General features: G+C 40.7%; 1 protein-coding gene and 1 long non-coding RNA gene across 2 annotated transcripts in view; one reads left to right on the top strand and one right to left on the bottom strand.

The window, feature by feature from the left end:
* GAP43 (growth associated protein 43) overlaps window positions 1–4,681 on the bottom strand; it is a 101,157-nt gene extending 96,476 nt beyond the window's left edge. The window contains exon 1 of the mRNA XM_045902912.3: window positions 4,549–4,681. Coding sequence (XP_045758868.1) covers window positions 4,549–4,578 — 30 coding nt within the window. The 5' untranslated portion in view covers window positions 4,579–4,681. The remainder of the gene's footprint in view (window positions 1–4,548) is intronic.
* Window positions 1–21,879, top strand: part of LOC135364628 (uncharacterized) — an 81,278-nt gene that overhangs the window by 32,891 nt on the left and 26,508 nt on the right. The gene's annotated exons all lie outside the window — the stretch shown is intronic.

The raw sequence follows: 21,879 nt of genomic DNA, 5'->3' as shown, positions 1-21,879 counted from the left end.
CTTTTTTAGAATATGAGAACAGAAGCTTTATTAAAGTAAATGGAATAGTGAATGAGGAGTGCTAAAGAGAAGGAATCACCCCTGACCAGAAGGAATTGCTCACTGACAGTAGGCACACCACAATCCTGACAAACAGGCAATCCCAAGCCAAGACTCCCATCGCACAACTTGGAGAGAAAATTTTCTTACATTTGTATTGATTTTGTCTTCACATGAATTTTGTTTAATCTCTACAAAAGCCCTTTAGGGTCAGCAAGGTGGGGTTTTGTTTGTTTTGTTTTATTTTTTTAGTCTTCATCTTACAGGAGGTAACTGAAGCCCGGTATTATGTGATTCATTCAAGATCACAGAATGAGTAAGTGGCATAAACTGAGGACTCTCAGCACAGTGCTCTTCCCAACACCTCAGAGAATGTTAAGCAGACTTCAGTACAATGGTGCAGAGGCAATCCGACCACACTTCAGAAACTCAGAAGGGAGAATTGCCCACAATCACTTTCTTGATTGATAACAGACATGTTGGTTGCCTGAATGCCTCTCTGATAGCTAATAGGGAAGTGAATAATTAAATGCTGTATCTTCTCTTGAAATGACCTGCGTATGTTCATCCTTTGAAATAGAGGAAGATTTTAGACTTGTCTTACTCTATCAATGAGAACAAGGGGAACATTTGGTTAATATATATGCGCTCCTGTTGACTGAAAGACACCCCCCCTTCTTTATGGGGTCAGGTAAAACTGAAGTATGTGGATTAATCAGCCCCACGCACTGCACTGACAATTTCGCCATGAGGGAGGCAAAGGAGACCCAAGCTACTCTCCCTCTCAGTGAGCGGGAGCTTTGCCCTTTCGCATAAAACATGAAAGGAGGTTTCTGTAGTTTTGCCAACTCAGCAAGAGAGAAAATTAACCCTACATTTTCTTATCCCCATTGCCTCAGCCTAGGGGGGTGGGGGGACTTGAGTTGTAGATTGACAGCATGAGAAAGCTGGGCTCATTGTGTATGCACCTTGGCATGGCTTAGAAGGAATTACAGTCACCAGATATGAACTCATTTCTAGATTTACTGTGAATTTTCTAAGGTTCTCTGCAAGTCCAGATAATTTGGCAGAAAAAAAAAAAAAAAGCCCTTAAATAATTTCCTCTTCTGTTTAAATTCGGAAATGTGTGATAGAAATCACCATAAAAAAAAAAAACAGTTTCAATTTTATTAAGTAGAATGCCTCCATTTAATTAATTCACTTAGTCCCTGGGTGACACTGGGTGTGGCTCAGGGAGATTTAGGAGGAATCCAATTTATCACTAGGAGGAATGGTCTGCACTAAGCAGCAAGGCGGCATCCTTCCACACCTTTCCAACACCGCAAGGGAAAGGCGCAGTGAGGCTGGAATTCCAAACCACAGATCACACTCCCTCAGATAAGAATTATTTGTTTTATGAGGAAAAAAGCAGATATTGGTGGGGTTGAGAGGTGGGGGACGGAGGGACTACTGGCTTGCACTGGTATTCTTTACACTTCGATTACAATTTAAAATCCTTATTTTTAAACAAAGGAAGCACCTCAGTTTTCTGGCTTTGTGGACACAGATCACATCTTGCAAGTTTTTCATCATCTGCAATACGCATGGTAATTAAGCTATTTAAAGTTAGCCCCAAGATATTTGAAAATCAGAAACCAATAAAATCTCAGGGATTCTTTTATTCCTCTTTGCCCACTCCTTTATCATGTTCTCCACCCGACTCTCATGCTCTTCTTCCTGCTATAATAATCCATAGTGATAACTAATGGCTAATAAAGATCATTTACGCTTTCTTCTCACCCACTGGCCATGTATTACAACTCAGAAATCCAAGATTGCTTCTTTATGCGGCTCAAGTGGAAGAGGAAGGAAGTGCAGTCCTTCCAGCCCCCTCCCACGTTTCTGCTGGATTTCATGGGTGTGGCAGAGTTTAGACCTTTGCAGGTTTTTGCCCTTGTTTTATTCCCTGTTAAGGACTAGGATGATGAATAGATGGCAGAGGGATAAACACAATCGGGTTCTGCCCTGAATTGATAGAGGATCATTTCACCCACAAGCAGGAAACCTGTGTGAGACTTAAGTACTCACGCTATCTAAATGCCAGTCAGTATAGTGTGGAGCCCACGCCCTGAATACACCATTCCTTCTGATTTAATGGTATCCTAAATACTGACTTACGTGAATGATACACAACAGTACTCAACAGGGCACATGGCCATTTCACACAGAGGTACACATGTATAAAATGCATGGGCAAATATGACCATTTCTATACCTTTCATGTTCTCTCTTGAATATGATTTATGCTAAAACACATGCAGGCATGTGGAATCTGTGCAGAGTACATGCCTGACTGTTGTACATGAAGTATGCGGAGGCTCTATACATTTACATGCAAATTTCTACAACTCTCCAAACACACAATTTCAGCTTTATCACTTTGCACATCACAGTGAATACTTGGGGCTGTTAGTGAGATAGAACCCAAGCGAAGGCAGCTGTCCCTCTTTTTGGGAAGGGAATTCTTTTAGCTTCAATTCCCTTTCTAAAATTATGCTTGGTTTCTTTTGTCGGAGGGGGTGTGTGTATACTTGTATATGTCTACATGGGGTGGCAAAAAGTTGTAAACCGGCATATTTTTCTATCCAAAATGAAACCTTTTTTAATGAATAGCATTGGCTTCCTTAGGGCTCCGCCTTCCTAAATTTTATTTCCTCAGCTCACCAGTGGGGTAACCTCAGAACGTTTCCTTGACAGTGTGCTTAACCCAGCCACCTGTATCCATTGCATTTATGTATTAGAATGAAGGGAGACAAGAAAAGGAAATGTCCTGGTTTGGAAAATGAGCCAATGGAAGCATCAATCTCTGGAACCATATAGCAGTTTAGGGAAGTGGTACGTGTAAGACCCTCATGCTCTTTTTAAACACCCCTACACAAGCCACACAAAACCCCGGGGTGTCTGCTACTTCGAAAAATTTATTTATCTATTTATTTATTTGATTTAACTTATTTTTTCCCATGCCTCTCCACCCCTCTGCACCCACTGATCTATATTCTGCTTCTGTTTCCCTTCCCCTCCCTCTCCTTCTTCATCCTCATCCCCCCCACCCCCGCCCCTTCCAGGGCGATGGCTAAATGTGCAAAGCTGGCAGGCTGTTTCTTCTCTGCTCCCCTCCACCCACTTCAGATTCAGCGAGTGTATTACAAATTGCCCAATATCCAATACCTGCACAGGAATAATGCCCAAATCCTATCTTTTGCACCCCACCCCTAAGGCAATCAATCTGCAAAGGGCTTTTTGACCAAGACCTGCCCCCCCCCACGAGTATGCACACACACGCGCGCGCGCACACACACACACACACACACACACTCACCCACATCTCACACCCCTTTTTCTCTTTAACCTTTGCCAAAATCACTCAAACATGTTCCAATAAATGTTTGAAAGCTTCATTTGGAGAATGCCAGGGCACTGTCTGTTGCTGCAGAATACTGAACTCGTCATTCCTCCCCACCCTCAGCCCAATCAAGTTTCTAAAATGTCTTTCAAGAAATAAGTGAGCAATTTGAAATAGAAGAGAAACCTGGGTAGTGGGGGAGGGACGGAGGGACGCGGATTCTCGCTAAGCTTGTATGTGTCCCTCTTCTGATGAAAATGAGTCACCATGCTTAGTATCCAAAATGTTAGCCCCTCTCCGGTCACTGACAATCCTCGGAAAGGTGCAAGGGTAGGGAGAAGGGAAAAGACCTGATTTCCAACAGGTAATACTCGGCTCGTCTTTCCCATCCCCATCGGAGCCCAAAGCTCCTAGGGGCGTGGTCCACCTTCTCCTCCGACCAGCTGGTGCACAATCGGCTACCGATCTTGGGAAGGCGATTTCCCCCCTCCACACGGCCAATTTCTCCCCCAGCCCCAGTTGTCTTTAGAATCTCTTTTTAAAAAAACATCTTCCAAATCACAGTTTCATTCATTCATTGAAAAATAAATAAATAAATCCTTCACATGTTTTTCCATTAATACCTGCGCCCATCTGAAGCTCATGCATGTACGAAATAAGGCTTCTTCCGCAGCACATGTGAGAAAATCGTAGGACAGAACAAGCAACACTCATTACTGAATATGATTCCTTCGACCCCGCTTTTTGCAAATAATTTAAAGGATTGCCTCCCCATCTTGTAGGTAGAGTCCACATCTTTTCCCCACACCCCTTCCTGTACCCACACCCGCAAAACCAGAGACCTAAAACGCTGAGCATTCACTAAGAACCCCACAAATCTTATTTCTAGCCAAACAGGCATATTTTTTTCTAACCTCATCCTAATTAGTAGCAGCGTTCGCAAACCAGAGCATGAAAGACAGAATGGAATAAAAGCTGGGATGCAACCATCAGTTACCATATGCTAAGGAAACGCGAGCACCATGGCCAGAGCAGAAGCAGTTAAAATATTTTTTTTCTGCCTTTACAGGGAAATATTGTAGTCTGGTAATTTCACAACAGCAAGAAGTAAAAATCTTTAGCTCTACCTGTTTGGTTCTTCTCATACAGCACAGCATGGTTGTATCGTCCCTTGCCTTCTTCCTGCCTTCTCTCCTTCCTCCTCTCTTTCTTATTCCCCCCCTCTCCACCTCTTTTCTGCTCGCTTGCTCACTCGCTCTCTCGCGCTAGCGCGCTCTCCCTCTCCCTCCCTCCCTCTCTCTCTCTCCCTCACACACACCAGGGCAGTTAGCAGCAACTGTAAGGTCCACAGCTACTGCTCATCGCACATGCTCGCTCGCTCCCTCTCCCTCTTCCTCTCTCTGGCTCTCTCCTCTCTCCTCTTCCCTCTCTTCCCCTCTTTTCTCCCCCTTTCCCTCCGTCTTTTTCTTCCCTTTCTCTTTCTCAGAATTGTTCACTAGCTTTCAATGACTAATCATTTCCCCAGCCCCCACCCCTATTCCAGACAGTCACCCCCTCCCAGTCCCCTGCCAGCCTCATGAATATTTAAACATCTCCAATCTGGACCCAATTACCCACCGACTTTCCCACTGCATTGAGATGGTGGGGTGGGGGTAGAGACGGATATTCCAGCCAGTTCAGGAGATTGGATGGAATGTGTTTTAGGGAAGAGGGGCTTGAGGAACGCTTGTATTTCTTTACTAACTCTTCTCTTTTCCAATATCATAAGAGCAAAGAACAGCTTAGTCAGACCTGTACCAATATGTTATATTTGCTATTTAGATTTTATGTACATTTAATAATTGTGAGGGTTAAGTTCTCTCAGAGAAATGAAATAGTATGTAAATGTACACTATGTATACTGTTCTCAGTATTCATATAATCTAAAATACATATATATAAGCTTAAATATTCACAAAGAACATATCTCATATATGCTCCAATATCCTTGAGAAATCCACATGAATATGTAGCATTTTAAACATTCGAAGCACTTAAGTTAAGAAATGATAACTAATGTTTAGGAATTAGCATTCATATCTAAAATCACACGGTGGTTCTTAATGCACTCACACCTGTTTGAAAATTGAGGTTTCTTCTAATTTTATTTAAAAAGCAGAGCACATTTGAAAAATAAGTCTGTAATACTAGCGGTGCCCAAAATGATATTTTACAGTTTGGTCAAGAAGAGTAAAAGTCGGGGCTCCTGGGTGGCTCGGTCAGTTTAGCGTCTGGATTTGGCTCAGGTCGTGATCCCAGGATCCTGGGATCAAGCCCCACGTCACCAGGCTCCCTGTTCAATGCGGAGTCTGCTTCTCCCTCTCCCTCTGCTGCTCCCCCTCTGCTTGCGCTCTGTCTCTCGCTTTCTCTCGCTCTCAAATTAATAAATAAAATCTTTAAAAAGAATAAAACTAAATTGTTGTAAGAAGAAAACATGTATCATGATGTCTATGTCTTCAATTCCTCCTATGCTCTTTCATAATTTGAGTAGAGGAAAATATGACTTTAAGAAAAGTGTATCTAACACAATTTTTAGATGTATGGTACTGTGTGATCTTGAGAATGTTACTGACCCTCTCTGACCTAATTTTCTAATCTGTCAAATATGGATTACAATGCCAACAAGTTGTGAGGACCAAATAATATAATGTATGTAAAGCATTAAGATGGAGCCATTCTTACTACATAGTAGCTTTACCTCAGAGATTGTACTTTTCTGAAATTTTGATGGCATTTTTAAATGAATATCTCAAAGAACTTAACACTATTTCTTGTTGTTCATTAGTGACAAGCATTCCCAATTAAACACCTCATATTCTTTCTATTCTCTCCTAGACACAAGCCTAGTTAATGGGTGTCAACCAGACAGCTTATTATCATACATATTATCAGGATCACTGAGCTTAATAGGTGCTTATACATTTTAACAAAATTCAAGGTACATCCATCTCAGAATGGACTATCTCGACTATCTCAAAGAGATACCCAAGAGGTGATGGTTATAAATTATCCCCAGAGGTTTTTCTGAGCATGACCTGCTTCAAATCCTTCCTTACTTGCTCTTTTACTCCCCTGTTGGCTTCTTAATTTTCATGTTTTATGATAAGAAACAGAGTTAGACTCTGAGTTTAATATTTTTTTACTGTTATAGTGAGTCAGAGTGAGCTTTCAAAAACAACCTTCTATGGATGTAAGTGGTAGAAGAGGACAAAGAATGGGTAAGAACGGGCTCCACCAGAGACATTCCAGTTGTGGGTATGATGGCCCTGGGTTGAAGAGTGGAGAAGAAAGGAAAACAAGGAGGTGAGGACTGGGGGCAAAGCAGAAGAAACTGCTTCTTTTGGTGTTTAAACAGACACATAACTTCACTGATAAGATCATTTTGTCAACTATGGCAACCTAGTTGGCCATAGAAAAGGGCCATCTCCTTTCCTTTCCAATGCACTCCCCTCTGCCCTCCCAATTATATCTTTTTCCCTTTTATTTTTTGGAAGGGACCTTGGAAACAACATGACATAATGAAGTCAGACAGAGCCTAGAGCTCAAAACCAGGCATGGGCATGGATGAACTCTTTGACTAAATACATTAAACCACCCTCTTGGCACCAGTTTCCCCAGCGGTTGACGTGCACTAATTCATCTAATACCCAAATGAGGGAGGTGTGATCGTTAATCCCATTCTGATAGGGATACGGGATGTGAAAGCTAAGTGAATTAAGTACCTAGCCTAGGTCACACAGCTAATAAGAGGTAAAGCTAGGACTCCAAAACCTTCTTAGCCACTAAGCTACATGGCATTCAATGGACTGCTACACCTCTTTACCTCTGGTCCTTAGGGGATTAGACAATACAGTGGAAGTTTTTGTGTTGAAATGACACTAGCATTCTGCAAGGTCCACCTAACAGATCCAGCCCTTACCTCAAGAGCCATGGAGAACAAGCTGATACCCTCATCCAACAGCAAGCCTTCTGTATACTTCTGACCAAACATCACATACTTCAATCACCCTCGGGTGCCTCAGTATTTCGGGTCCTCTCCATTCTGAATGCCTCCTTCTGGACATACTACATTCAGTCAATGAACCCCGAAAATTATTTTCCAGAAGGGAGCTCAGAATTCCAAATTCAGTTTAAATATTATGGACTCAATTCCAATACATTTTTTCCCCCTGAGCAATGGAGATTGTAGGATGGTAAAAGAATGAGAAGAGGAAAAGCACACTGATCTAATCTTGGCAAATTAAAATAAAATAAAATAAAATAATAAAATAAAATAAAATAAAATAAAATAAAATAAAATAAAATAAAATAAAATAAAATAAAATACCAGTATTACCCTGATCCCCACCAGCCAACTATTCAGTGGAGCCACTAATCCTTATCCTCTTACAACCAATCCCAGAAAATGCCTAGGCTTATGCCCCATGGTTAAACCTTATATAATTTTAGTTGGCAGGTTAACTCATGATACTGTCAGGTAAATTCCTAACTGTAGGTTAGGCAGCAACATCATTCTAGAAGAGGGTGAAGAGTGGTGGAGGCCAGGTGCCAGTTCCACTCGCAGATCTCTTTAAACTTCATACTAAAGTGATATTGTTTTCATAATAAACCTGGAAGACTCTGGGCTTTACGAAGGGCTCCGTCAGAGAGTGTGTCATTTTAGGAAAAGGACTGGCCCTTGAGAGAAGAGTGTCAGCAGTGCAGGTAGAAATATGTTCATCTTTTTACTCCCCCTTTCAGGAGCTTATTTTTTTGACTTTCAGTCTTAGCTTTTTACCTGTTGTATTCTTGTGCTACGGCTGCCGTAACAAAATACCACAGCTGCGTGGCTTAAACAATAGACATTTATTTTCTCACTGTTCTGGAGACTGGAAGTCCAGGGGATTGGTTTCCTCTGAGGGCTCTACAGGAAGTATCTATTCCAGGCTTCTGTCCATGGATTTGTAGATGGCCACCCTCTTACTGCCTCTTCACATGGTTGTCCTATGCACTTGAATGCCCGGTGTCTGTCTGTGTCCAAATATCTTCTTCTTAAAGGACATCAGTCATATTGGGTTAGAGCCCACTCATATGACCTCATTTAACCTCAATTACCTCTTCAAAAACCCTATCTCCAAATACAGTCCCATTCTGAGGTACTGGTTAGGGCTTCAACATAATGTCTTTCGAAGGACCCAATTCTGCACATTACACGTGCACTCTCCATCAGCACTTTTGGACATCACTTACTTATTCAAAATTTTCTGTGTTACAAAAACATCCTGCCCTCAAGGAGATACAAACATATGTGAAAAGCGAAACAAATGCTATTTGGACAAAACACGATTCAATGTCAAATGTGTGTTACAAGAATTTAGAACATAAGAGAAATTGCCATGGACTATGGTAGACCTTCCATTTCATGATTAGGATTTGGATAAGTACAGAAGACACGATGAGTTTTAGAGAAGGGAAAGGGGTCACGTTGGAAAAGGTAAAATGTACCACTGATCACTGCATGATCAAGAGATTGGCAATATGGAGAAGGGGGGCAGTTGTACAGGAGGGTTGTAAAGAGAGAACCTTAGAAGGGCAGGCCACACCCAGATGGGAAGAACCTCAAGGGTCAGGCAAAGGGGGTGTATTAGTGTCCTAGGGCTGCCATACAAATTTCCACAAACTTGGGGCCTTAACAAAACATAAATTTATTCTTTCAGGGGCACCTGGGTGGCTCAGTCGGTGAAGCATCTGCCTTCAGCTCAGGTCATGATCTCAGGGTCCTGGGATCGAGCCCCATGTTGGGCTCCCTGCTCAGTGGGGAGCCTGCTGCTCCATCTCCTTCTGTCCCTACGCCCCACTTGTGCTCTTTCTATCTGTCTCTCTCTCAAGTAAATAAATCTCTAAAAAAAATGTATTCTTTCACATTTCTGGGAGTCCAAATTTAATGTTGACAGGATTAGTTCCTTCTGGATCCTCTGGGGGAGAATTCATTCTATACCTTTCACCTAGCCTCTTGTGGCTGTGGGCAGTCCTTGGCATTCCTTGGTCTGAAGATGCATCACTCCAATCTCTACTTCCATCTCCACACGGGCTTTCCCTCCCTCTGTCTTTCCTTCTTTTTATAAGAACACCTGTCATTGAATCTAGGGTCCACTCTAAATCCAGGATGATCTCATTTCAGGATCCTTAAAGTAATTATATCTGCAAAGATCCTTTATCCAAGTAAGGTCACATTCATAGAAGTGGGGGTTAGGATTTAGATAGTTTTCTGAGGAACACAAGTCAACCTCCTGCAGCAGATTAGACATAAGATTTGTTATAGGAATAGTTTAGACAATACCTGTGGTGGTAATGTTGTATAGTATGGAATAGAGAGAAGGGCACACTGGGACCTGGTGAGAGAATCGTGGAATTGTTCTAATGCTTAGTTCAGGGAGGAAAGGTGGAGAAAAAGTGAACTGTCACTTGCTGAGTGCCTAGTATGTTCCAGGTATCACATATATTGCACTCTCCCTATTTTGTCGCATTCACCTCACAGAAGAATCTCCTGGGGAAGAGAAAAATGGGAGAACTGAAAGTTGTTTGGAGATTGGGCCTGGGCAACCTGGAGAATGAAAATACCAAACCCAGATGTGAGGAGGTCCAGAAAAAGGGCTGGTACTGTAAGGGAGGTGATGAATCAGTTCTGAAAGCATTCATTTTCAGAAAGCATTGAAAGTTTCAAGTGTGTCGCAGGATCAGATTGTAAGAAAGAACACTCAGAAGTTGTGTGAGCCTGCCAAAGGTTTCCAGGCAGACATGGCTACATCGGAATCCAGGGAGAGGCAAGCCTCTATGAAATGATGTCACCACATTAATTAGGCTGATAGCATTTCAGTATGGCCTCACTGCCAGAATTCATCCTGCTTCCTGCAGACAGACAAGGACCTGGATGATTTTTAGGACCCTCTAAGTCTCTAGCCATCTTTCCAAACTTGCCACAAATCCTCTCAGTTTCTCTTTCCAGTGCACTGGAGGCCATCCGAATCTGTGAGTAGCCAATATCCCAGAACACAGGAATCTCAGTAAGGGAACCATGTACTGGTGGCGCGGGAGGAGATGAAAGACACGTGGCCCATAAGCTAAGACTCAGTAGCCATGCAGCTCCTGAGGAAGTTTGTGATTACCTGAGTGAACAGATCTAACTCAGTGGCTTATGGAGTTATTAATAGCAGCCGATGTGAAAAATTCCATCAGGTTACACAAACCTCCACCACCAACACAGGATCAGGGGCTGAAATAAGAGTTTCATTTGATTTGGTCATGAAGAGAACCACAGAATATTTCCCATACTTCTCTATTCCCCCTGAAGTTTTGTGACAGCTTATTTGCCAACCTGTCTCCTCCCTGTAAAGCACATTCCTGAATGGCAAGCACCGTGACTTACCTTTTTTTTTTTTTTTTAGTCTCAGAGGTAGAATTTAGTGATTCATCAATTGCGTATAACACCTAGTGCTCATTACATCAAGTGCCCTCCTTAATGTCCATCACCCAGTGACCCCATCCCCCACCCCTCTCCCCTCCAGTGATCCTCAGTTTGTTTCCTATAGTCAAGAGTCTCATGGTTTGCCTCCCTCTCTGTTTTTATCTTATTTTATTCTTCCTTCCCTTCCCCTACATTCATCTGTTTTGTTTCTTAAACTCCACATATGAGTGAAATCATATGGTATTTGTCTTTCTCTGACTGGATGTCTTAGTTTTTCTTTTTGGGGTTTTTTTTTAATTTGTTTCTGGTGTCTTCAGCAGGGGTATAGGTGGGTTTTATGGGACCTAAAGCTTTTAGGATTTAGGGGAGACTTCCTTAAGAAAAAGAATACAAGGGCGCCTGGGTGGCTCAGTCGTTAAGCGTCTGCCTTCAGCTCAGGTCATGATCCCAGGGTCCTGGGATTGAGTCCCACATCCGGCTCCCTGCTCAGCGGGAAGCCTGCTTCTCCCTCTCCCACTCCCCCTGCTTGTGTTCCCTCTCTTGCTGTCTCTGTCTCTATCAAATAAATGAATAAAATCTTTGAAAAAAAAATAAAAAGAATTCAAGTCAAGTATGAAAGTGGATATTTATTTGGAATAAGAAACCACAACAAATTATATATATATATGTATATATATATAATTGATTTTTACCATAAATATCACAAAATTCAGAAAAATAAATGTAACATTTTAAAATAGCTACCTGACACATCTCTATAATTCCTACATTTTTGGCTACATGTTCTCTCATCATCTCTTTGTATAACAATGACTTTATAATGTAATATTCTAAAGAAGAATGGAAAGATAATCTAGCCTTTCCTCTAACAGAGTTGATTGGATTTGTTTTATTCTTGATAGTTGGGGGGGCTTAAACCATAAGACTTCACATACCGATGCGTTTTTGGTAAAGGGCACAAGTGGTAATACAAAAACACAGAAATTCTGAGAAATTCCAAGTAATTGCTCTGGAAAGAGAAAAAAATATGCATGGTACATTTATAAATTATGAATTATTAATTATGTGTCATTATCAAATTTATTCCTAACAGAAAAGAACTTCAGTTTTGGTTAGGCTTTGGTGAAAACTGATTCTCTCACATTAAATTTTATACAGCTGATGATTGGAAAAATTTCCCACAGACTAGCTGTTGGTTCATACATTTCAAATCTTGTTTCTCATCTTTCCCACATGATTCAGGCGCTACGTAACATAAGCCAAGTGATGTTTATATTTGAATTCAACCTCTGGTTCTGCACTTCAGGTTACCATGCCCAGTGAGTTGGCTCACTGTGTTCCTTGGAGCCATAAATGGCTAGCAATAACTTAACTGTACATAAAAGCCCCGAGAAGAAACATAAATATATCCCACTAAGCCCCATTTAAATGTAACACCAATACAACCACATCTTACCCAGTTCCCAGAACTGCCCACAGCCACTCAACACAACCTGACATGAGGGGAAATGTTGCCGAGACGAAGTTTGAGTGGAAAGAGACAGAAGTCGAATGGGTTGTTATTAAAATATCTTACTATTTCAAATTTTATACAAATGTACAAACCTGTGGCTCATGGTCCATGTGAGTGGGGAGTCCTAAAGCTTAAGCTTAATTAGCTTCTTTGTAAATTTGCTTCTGGTTTCTAGTATTGACACAGAGCCAGTAAGTCTTCAATAAACAGTTGTTAAAGAATAGGAGGGTGGGAGAAAGGGAGAGAAGAAAGGGGAAAAAGGAGGCGAGAAGGGGAAAAAAAGAGGGAGGAAGGCTCTTTGAACTAAATTTCAACCATTAACTCTCAGGATCCCCAGTTGTTTTAATCTGTAATTGTGATTTTTGTTCTACACAGAATGGCTGTTTCTCACCAGCTCCACTCATATCCTGAATTTGTCCCATTCTAAACTTCCTTCTGGAGTGTACGTGGCTTGGGGAAGTGACAAAATGCGGCCTTCTTGGTGGGATCCGAACATGAGTCTCCCCATTTGTGTTCCATTAAATGTTAACTGCCACTCTGTGGGGAATCAGATAGGTGTCCTCCAAAGCCTATATCCCTAAACTCATCACCTTTTATCCTCTCCCATGTCTTGTGATACCTCTTTTACTATTTTTGATAGACTACAACTGTTGGCAGGTATTGTATACTACACAACGTATAGTTGGACAGTAAGAGAAATTTCAGATATACGGCTTCATATTATTTAATTTGCTCATCCTGACTTGAAGCATTGATAGATTTCACTTAAACATTATTAACTTCAACCTTCATTCAAACAGGGCAGCTCATCCCACAATACAATCCCTTGGTTTATTTTTCTTCTTGTTCCCTTTCTCCAGTCCACTGTGATTCTGTCAAGTCTAGAACTGAACTTTTTTTGCTTAAACAACTTTGACCCTTTTCTGTCTGAAATCCAAGTCTACTCTCCTTTACATTAAAATTCTTCATAGTGAAGCCATTCAAAACATACTTAGAGTGGCTACTGTACTCTGTCCACAGAATTTTCTTGAACAGACTTCCCCATTCTCTGTCCTTAATGCTCTGGGATATTTATTTCCAACAATTTTCATCTGGTATTCCTTTAAATTCCTTCCAGTACCTGTTAGATCCTCCAAAATCCTTCTGCTGACTATTTGGCTCTCTATTTCCAAGTCTCTATTCTTTCCTTCATCTCAAAGCCCCAAACTTCTCTAAAATTCAACAAAAAAATTCCACCATTCAAGTTTTAAGACTCTCTGTTGTTTGAAATACACCTCCCTCAATTTTCCAGGCAAAATTAGCATGTAATAATTCTCCCAGGCCATCTACAATTGCACTGTACTTCAGTCCACACCATAGTCTCTTTGACCCACATAAAGACGTTTACTACTAGAAAGTGATATTATATTCATATTAGTTTACTTATATTTTAATCCATTTATTTAGACTGTACAGCACTGAAAGGTTTGAGTTACTGAAATTGGAGCTCAAAAATGTCATCTTGTCTATGTCCTAGCCACTAACTAATGACTAAAGTTTTATTTACTTTTTTTAAGATGAGGGAGTCTCTCATTAAGGTTTTGTCATCCTCATTTCTAATATCTGATGTATAAGAGGAGTCGAAAAGACTAAATGAGGGGAAAACCCTCATTTTAGCATATTGTTGTCTTCTGGGGGCCTTCATTGAGTGGATGTGTTTCATGGTCTGAAGGAAAATGAGGACATGGGGCCCATCTTAACAAGTCTTGCAAGCCCTGCATGCCTTCAGTCATTTGTATTGAATGCTCCTGAACTTCAAAGATTCCAGAAGGTTGGATGATCCCTGTAAGGTCATCTGGCCCGGGTCCTCATCTGATGTTACCAAATGTTAAAACATCCTGTGCTTGAAGGAAAGAATGTTACTTCCAAAGCTTTTCATTTTTTTTTTAACTTTTGACAACGCTTGGGGTATTTGTTGTCCCTATTCGTTGTCCTTATTCTTTCCTATAGAAATTGATATTTGTCTCCTACCTGTTAGTCCTGTTTGTAAACCTTGGGGCCACTTAGGATAATCACATACTATTTCAGCAAGTGTTTAAATATAGCTCATCCATATTCCCTGTCTCTTGCATACTAAGCATCTCTTGAGCTATTTTTCATTTAACAAGACTTTGAGTCCTTTCATTCTGGTTACTCTCCTATCTCCTTTTACTATACTATAATTTATCAATAGTCCTTAAAATGTAGCACCCCTACCTAATAATTATACTTGAAGTGAGAAAGTAATAAATCAGTGCCATAATTTTAGATGTTCAATATCAATCAATACATGACCAAATTGTAAGATCTGTGTGTGTGTGTGTCCCACCACCATACCATTAAATTGTGAACCTATTCATGGATGTGCTGGTAAATGTTTAACAACTGGCTCTCAAGGGACTAGGGATGAGGAAGACATGATTTGTAGCTTTTGCCCATTTCCATGGTGTAAATACTCTCACCATGTCCTATTTCAAGCTACAAATGTGGCATCACTGAATTCAGAGCTGGGAAGAGATGCACAGCAAAACAGCATTATATAGTATTTCCACCAAATAGAAACAATAGAAATAAATCATCTACAGAGTATAGACAGTAGTAAAAACAAAACAAAACAAAACCAAAAAAGGAAGTGAAACATTTTGAGTATTTATTACTTTTGTTTTTAATATAATTTACTTAATTTTAAATTTGCATAGTTTAATTTTTAATAATGGCTGTGTTTAACTGGCTTGCAAAATTCCTGAAAATTCAACAATTAGTTTGCAAAAACTCATATGGCCATATATCATACCACTTATTTTCTCCAACTGACATTTTGAAACATTTGTTTATGTGTGACCCTGCTAAACTAAGTACCTCCTACACCTTCCTGAAACTGTCTAGTGCCATTGTTGATGTTTGTTTTATTTTTTCATCTGGGTAAAATATTGCATATGTATTTTTATTTATTTTTGTCTTGTTAGATTCAACCAATTATTTCATCCTGTCAATAACTCTTTACATCCTAATTCTGTCATCCCATATTTCTGTCATCTTTATCCCTTCTGGCTTCATATCATCCACATATTTGATGAGCAAGCCTTATGTGTCTCATCCAAGGCACTGAATTTAAAAAAAAAAAAATTGCTTGACAGGACAGGGCCAAGGACAGAATCCTTGGCCATGCAAATAGAATTCTCCTTCCACACAGGCATCAAACCATTAATCAGCATTGAGTCAATGAGATATTTGTCTACTTAATAGCCTTTGCATTCAGTCCAAATTTCTCCACCTTGTTCGTAAGATTCTCAAGAGATTATTTACAAAGTATATGACTCAAGTCCAGAAGCCTCACTTTCTTTCTTCTCATGTCAGAGGAAAAGATTACCGACCCCCTATGCAAAGCTGAGCACTTTCTCCAGGATTCATCAGTTATGCCTCCTCTCTTTTGTCTATTCAATCTGCCTCTTCTTCTACCTCCACCCCCCTAGCATGTGAACATAGCATATAAACAGTGCCAGAAAAATCTTTGTTTCTCTCTGCTTCTGTTTCCCATTTGGAATATTGCAGAATTCCATTTTTTCCACTTTTTTTGGGCTTACTATTCCATCTCACCCTTCTATTCTCAGCATGACTGATCCCGTGACCTTGTTCCACTTGGAAAGTGGATGCATTCAGGTGAGACTTCACTCATTTGCTGCTTTGACACCTTCAGACTTAATCTGAACCTGGCAAAGTGGAGGTAGGTGGAAGTTTCCCCTGCATATCTGGAATAGTATCTTCTCAAAATTCCTCAAGATCTTGGCTCTCTTTTCTCATCCCCCTCTTCCTCTCAACTGAATCTCTAAGCCTCATCTTTTAAAAGACGCTAGCTTCTTCCATTTCCTCATAAATGAAATGTTCTCCTTCAACTCTAACCCTGCATCATATTCTGCCCACCATCTTTACCTCTTCACCTCTTCCATTCTCATTGATTGGTGATTTGCCTTTGTGTTCACCAATCCATTGGCTCTAATTAGGTGCCCATAGTTGCCATCACTCTCTCTCTCTCTCTCTCTCCCTCTCTGTCTCACACACACACACACACACACACACACACACACACACACACACCTTTTCATTCCTTACCTTACAAGGCTTCTCTGCAGCTTCAAGACTAACCACTCCTTGTGGGGTTTTTTTTTCCTTTAATTTCCTTTTATCTTTGTTTCACTGACACTCATTCTCCTAATTTTCCTCCTCCAGCTCTGGATGCCTCCTCTTTCTTCTTGTCAGATCTCTCTTCCTCAATCACCACTTGCCTGGGCCTTCTCAGCACTGCCCACAGCTTCCTCCACCACCACCACCTCTTTCTGTGTGACTCCCAATTCTGTATTTTCAGCCCAGACCTTGTTGGAATTCTGCTTCAAACACAGATCTCCATATGCATGATTCACTCTCCCAAAATGAACATCTTATCTTCCTCCCGCGTCCTCTCACCAAAATATGCACCTCCTCCTGGAATCTCTATTCTGGTTTATAGGACTGCCGCTCACTCACTTGCCCAGGCCAACAGTGTGCTCTCTTCCTCCTCGCAAGTCAGTCAGTAGGTCAGGAAACCCTCGAGGTATCGATTCTTCATGTTCTCATTTCTTGTCTGATTTGTTTGTGATAGATTTCTAATTACTGCCCTGCCTGTAATCTCTCACTTCTTTAATCTATTCTCTATCCACAGCCAGAGTCATTGTTCTAAAAGAACCATACCAGATCATGGACCTCCTTTACGTAATACCCCGCTTAACTCCCAGTTAACAGCAGGAGAAAGTCCAAATGCCTCACCACCAGGCAGTCTGCCTATCCACCTCTCCAGCGACATCCCCTGAACACCAAATTCACTGCATTTTCCAAAGACGTTTATGCCTTAATTATCTCTGTGCCTTTACACATACTGACTTTGATTCACAGAAAAATTTCCCCCATGTTTAGTGATGAAATTCTCATTCTTCCAAATAACAGCTAAAATAATCTCTCTTCCATGAATCATGAAGACATCTCCATGCCACCGTTTCTTATGTTACTATTCTTTCTCGTGCTGGCTCCTGTCAAGCACTTACCGTCCATTATGATAGTGTCTACTTACCTGGGTATCTTCACTGTTACATGGAAGTTAAGAAACTAACAAATTTCTTAAAGGAAGAAATTGAATTCTATTTATCTTTGCATCTCCAGTTCTTAGCACAAGCCCAGCATATCTTAGGTAACTCAGTATATTTTCACTGAGTGGATAACTTTTCCTTACTTAATATTTTATACTCAATCAAAGAAAGGTATGTGGAAACTAGCATGATTTATTCTTGGTGAATAGATGCTGGCTGTTTGGGATCGGTACTTTTTCATTTATGTTCTCAAACCAAAATTTCAATATTCAACTCTAGATAAATGTACCAATATTAAACTCCTTAACTTGTGGGATAACTTTCTTTTCCCAACAGACCTAAAATTTTTCAAAGTTCAACTCTCCTGCTCCAGAAATGGTACTATAGATAAAACTCTGCCATTTACATAAAAGCCACCACTGTTGGGTAAAAGCTTCTGGAGTGTATGTGTGTGTGTGTGTGTGTGTGTGTACTGATACAAAACCGGGACAAAAGAGCTATTTTAGAGCTCGAAGTAATTAAACCCAATTAAAGATGACTTTAAAATGTCATTTCCGTATTTTATAACAAGAAATATGATGGCAGGTGATCGCATTCATTCATCTCATGGATGGAATCATTAGGGACCCAGGTTCTTTGATTTTCTTTGTACTTTCTTTGTTCTTATATCTTGAACTATTTTGTTCATTTGTTTGTTTTCAATCCCATGTATGCTGCCTCTGACAGTAAAATGGCTGCTACAGCTCCTGGTATTATGGATACTTTCCAGACAGGAAAAGGGAGGAAACAGCACCAATATCTGCCCCTTTTATAACAAAGTAACACCTTTGCAGAATCCTTCAGGCAGATTTTGCCCTACATTGTATTGGATGGATCTAAGGTGAATGGCCATACCTGGACATCAGGGAGATTGGAAAAGTAACCATTTTACCTTTTTTTAGCCTCCACAGTGGAAGAAAAGTAAGGGAGAATAGGGTTGAAAACCAACTCTTGTCTGCCTTGGGGGATAAGATCAGATGTGACTGATCGCTGTTCTGTTTCCCAATATGTATTGGCTTTTACCTTACATTACTCCATTGTTGTTGTTGTTGTTGTTTTTAAGATTTTATTTATTTGAGAGAGAGAGAATGAGAGAGAGCACATGAGAGGGGTTAGGGTCAGAGGGAAAAGCGGACTCCTTGCCGAGCAGGGAGCCCGATGTGGGACTCGATCCAGGGACTCCAGGATCATGACCTGAGCCAAAGGCAGTCGCTTAACCAAGTGAGCCACCCAGGCGCCCTCCATTGTTTTCTTAATTCAAAAATTGTACTGAACTTGTCTCTGGATAATTTGACAATGTTTCTGCTGCCTTTCCCACCTGCACAGCATCAGTTTTGAACAATTTTTCTCCCCTCACCTCTCTCCTGATCATTGGCATTTTTTAAAGATTTTATTTATTTGAGAGAGAGAGAGAGGGCAGGTTGAGGAGCAGAGGGAGAAAGAAAGAATCCCAAGCAGACTCCCCACTGAGCATGAAGCCTGACATGGGGCTCGATCCCAGGACCTGGAGATCAGGACCTCAGCTGAAACCAAGAGTCCGAGGCTTAACCGACTGAGCCACCCAGGCACCCCTGGTCATTGGCATTTTAGTAGGCAAAAATCTCATTTTTTCTACTCATCTTTCTAACCTCTTTAGGTTCATTTATATTACTTTGTCTTTACCAGTGCTGATATATGACTCAAAATTTAATATAATTTGCTAATTTTACTAGAGTTCTGCTTCCTTCCTTTTCTAGATCATGAATATAATACTAAATAAAACCAAATCAGGGGTGCCTGGATTGGTTAAGCGTCTGCCTTCGGCTCGGGTCATGATCTCTGGGTCCAGGGATCAAGCCTCACATTGGGCTCTCTGCTCAGCGGGGAGTCTGCCTCTCCCTCTCCCTCTCTCTCTGTGATCTCTCTCACTCTCACTCTCTCTCAAATAAAAAATAAAAACAAACAAATAAAAATGTTTAAAAAAACCAACAAATCAGATTGTATATTAACCTTTGAATCATCCTAATGAAAACATCTCTCACCAACTGTATACATACTCATTTTATAATTTCCTCACATCTCTAAACCAAATCTTAAGCCTTTTCATAGAGTTAAAGAAGACCAGAACTAAAAGGAGCTTCCAACATTTTTCATTTTATAGGTCAGATAACTGAGACTGAAAAAGTCAAAATGAGTAGTGTTTGAGACAATGCTAGAAACCTTGGTATTCTGGTCTCCAGGTCGATGTTTTCTCCAATTGATTGAGGTGTGAGTGGGTTTTGCATGAGAAACATTTGAGATTACAGAAACACTGGGCCAGTGGAACAGGAGCCAAGGAAATGGGCTATAGTATTAGTCCCAGAAAGGACAAGGACAAAGCCCAGCTGAAAATCATGGAGCTGAGGAATGGTTTAAGTGATCTTGGGCACAAGGTCCAATCTGGTAAGACAGGGCACAGCAGTGGGTGAGCCCTTGGGAGCTAGGCAGGTGGCAGTCATGATTCTGGGAGTTGTGCCCATATGTTGCAGAATCCCCGCCAGAAGGCTGAGTTTGGGCGAGGCTCCAGTTCCTGGAGTGGAGAGCTGATAGGTGCCAGGTGGGGTCTCGGCACTAGCCAGATGTACTGCAGTTCGGAGTGCGGCTCTGGTCACAGGGAGGGGGGATGACAGTCCCTGGATGACTGGTTGCAAACTGAGGAAGAGGAAGTTAGGCAGAAGGAAGAGAACATGGCCAGGGCCAATCTCATGACACAGGCCACTCAGGCACCCAGGACTCACTCACCCAGAGCTTCAGCACGTGGATCTCTAGGGCAGTACAAGATGCTTGTGAGGCATGAAGAAAACCCAACAACCACAGCTGAATTTTCAGACCTCAGGTCTAGGGTCAGGATTTAATTCAAAGTCTCACCAGCCTCGGTCAGCACTGGCTCAGGATGGGAGGCAGGACCAAGTCTGTAGGTTTGCGGCACTAGTGACTGATTCTCTCTGAATCAGGAGATCAGAGCACAACACCCGGAAGTTGCTAGAATCCAGTTTATACTTAATGTTTGACCTAAAATTATTTTGGGGTGGGGGATAGCAGAAGGCATGTCAGGATCTACAAACCTCAATTTAGTATTTCCATAGGAAAAGTTATCTTGCAGCTTTTTAAAAAAGCATCTCAGTAGTAGGTGGTGTTCATGAATTCATTATCTACAGTGTGTTTACAGGTTTGTATGTCTTTATATAGTTACGTTGTTGGTTTGTGTTAATTTTAGATCTTCTTTAGCAGCACCTTAGTTCTCTGAGACTTTTAAAAAATAGAGACAGCATGAAAATAGCTATAAGGACAGTATATGCATTATAAAAATATATCCACTGGAGATGGAGAGAATGCATGGCGGTCAGGATTCTGCAGTCAATACAACTGGGTCATTAAGGTGACCAAGATCACCAGACCATGAAACACTTGGTCCAATAATTTCATCCATCTTAATGACCAAAGCCAACCAACTGCACAATGATACAATCAATTGCTCAATAACTATCCATTATGATGGCAGAAAACAAAACAAAACAAATTGGCAGTATTTTGGTCAGCTTAGTAAAGCTACACAGACAAGATTGCCAAGCATATGCTGGCTCCTAGTTTTTATGCCCTTTGTGGTCCAGATGCATTTCCTTCATTCTGATTACTTAGGAATACTCAACTCTCCCAAGTGTTTATCTCCAGCTTGCTCTTTGCCATTAGTTTCTGTCTACTTTACTTTCTTCAATTATCTTGTTTGTGACAGATTTTTAAAGTAATCAGTACTTCATTTTTTAAAGTCATCATTCATTTTATATCCCTACTTATTTATTATGCCTTATTAGAAAATTTCTTTTTGTGTGTATTCCATTTTTTGGTGCTACATGTATGTATGAGCTTTCCAATTTGCCTTATTTCTCCTTGAAAGCATTAATTCAAACAGAACAGTGGTATAAATTATATTTTACATATAAGCCAAATATAATAGATACATATGTTTTTTAAGCTTTTGCCTGGGTATATATTTGTATACACATATATCTGCCTATGTAGTTTTTGGATTAGCTACAATCCATGCCCAAATACTGAGACCATTTATTCTAGATATATTAGGTTTGTATCTTGCAAATGGATTGATCTATTTTTTTCCTTGTGGAATTATACTTAACTGTATGTCCAGCTTTCATTTTCCTACCTTTCTATAGTGGTCAGATTCTACTAAGTTTTTACCGTTGCTTTGTACTCCTTCTGTTTTCTAGGCTGGTCCACACAATACTTCATCAAACAGAAGCTAAATATTTGG

The sequence above is a fragment of the Mirounga angustirostris genome, unplaced genomic scaffold (assembly GCF_029215605.1).
Source record: "Mirounga angustirostris isolate CCGP_5_RB_7025 unplaced genomic scaffold, mMirAng1.0.hap1 SCAF_1, whole genome shotgun sequence".
In the NCBI taxonomy this organism is placed as follows: domain Eukaryota; kingdom Metazoa; phylum Chordata; class Mammalia; order Carnivora; family Phocidae; genus Mirounga; species Mirounga angustirostris.
This window is presented reverse-complemented; position numbering and strand designations above follow the sequence as displayed.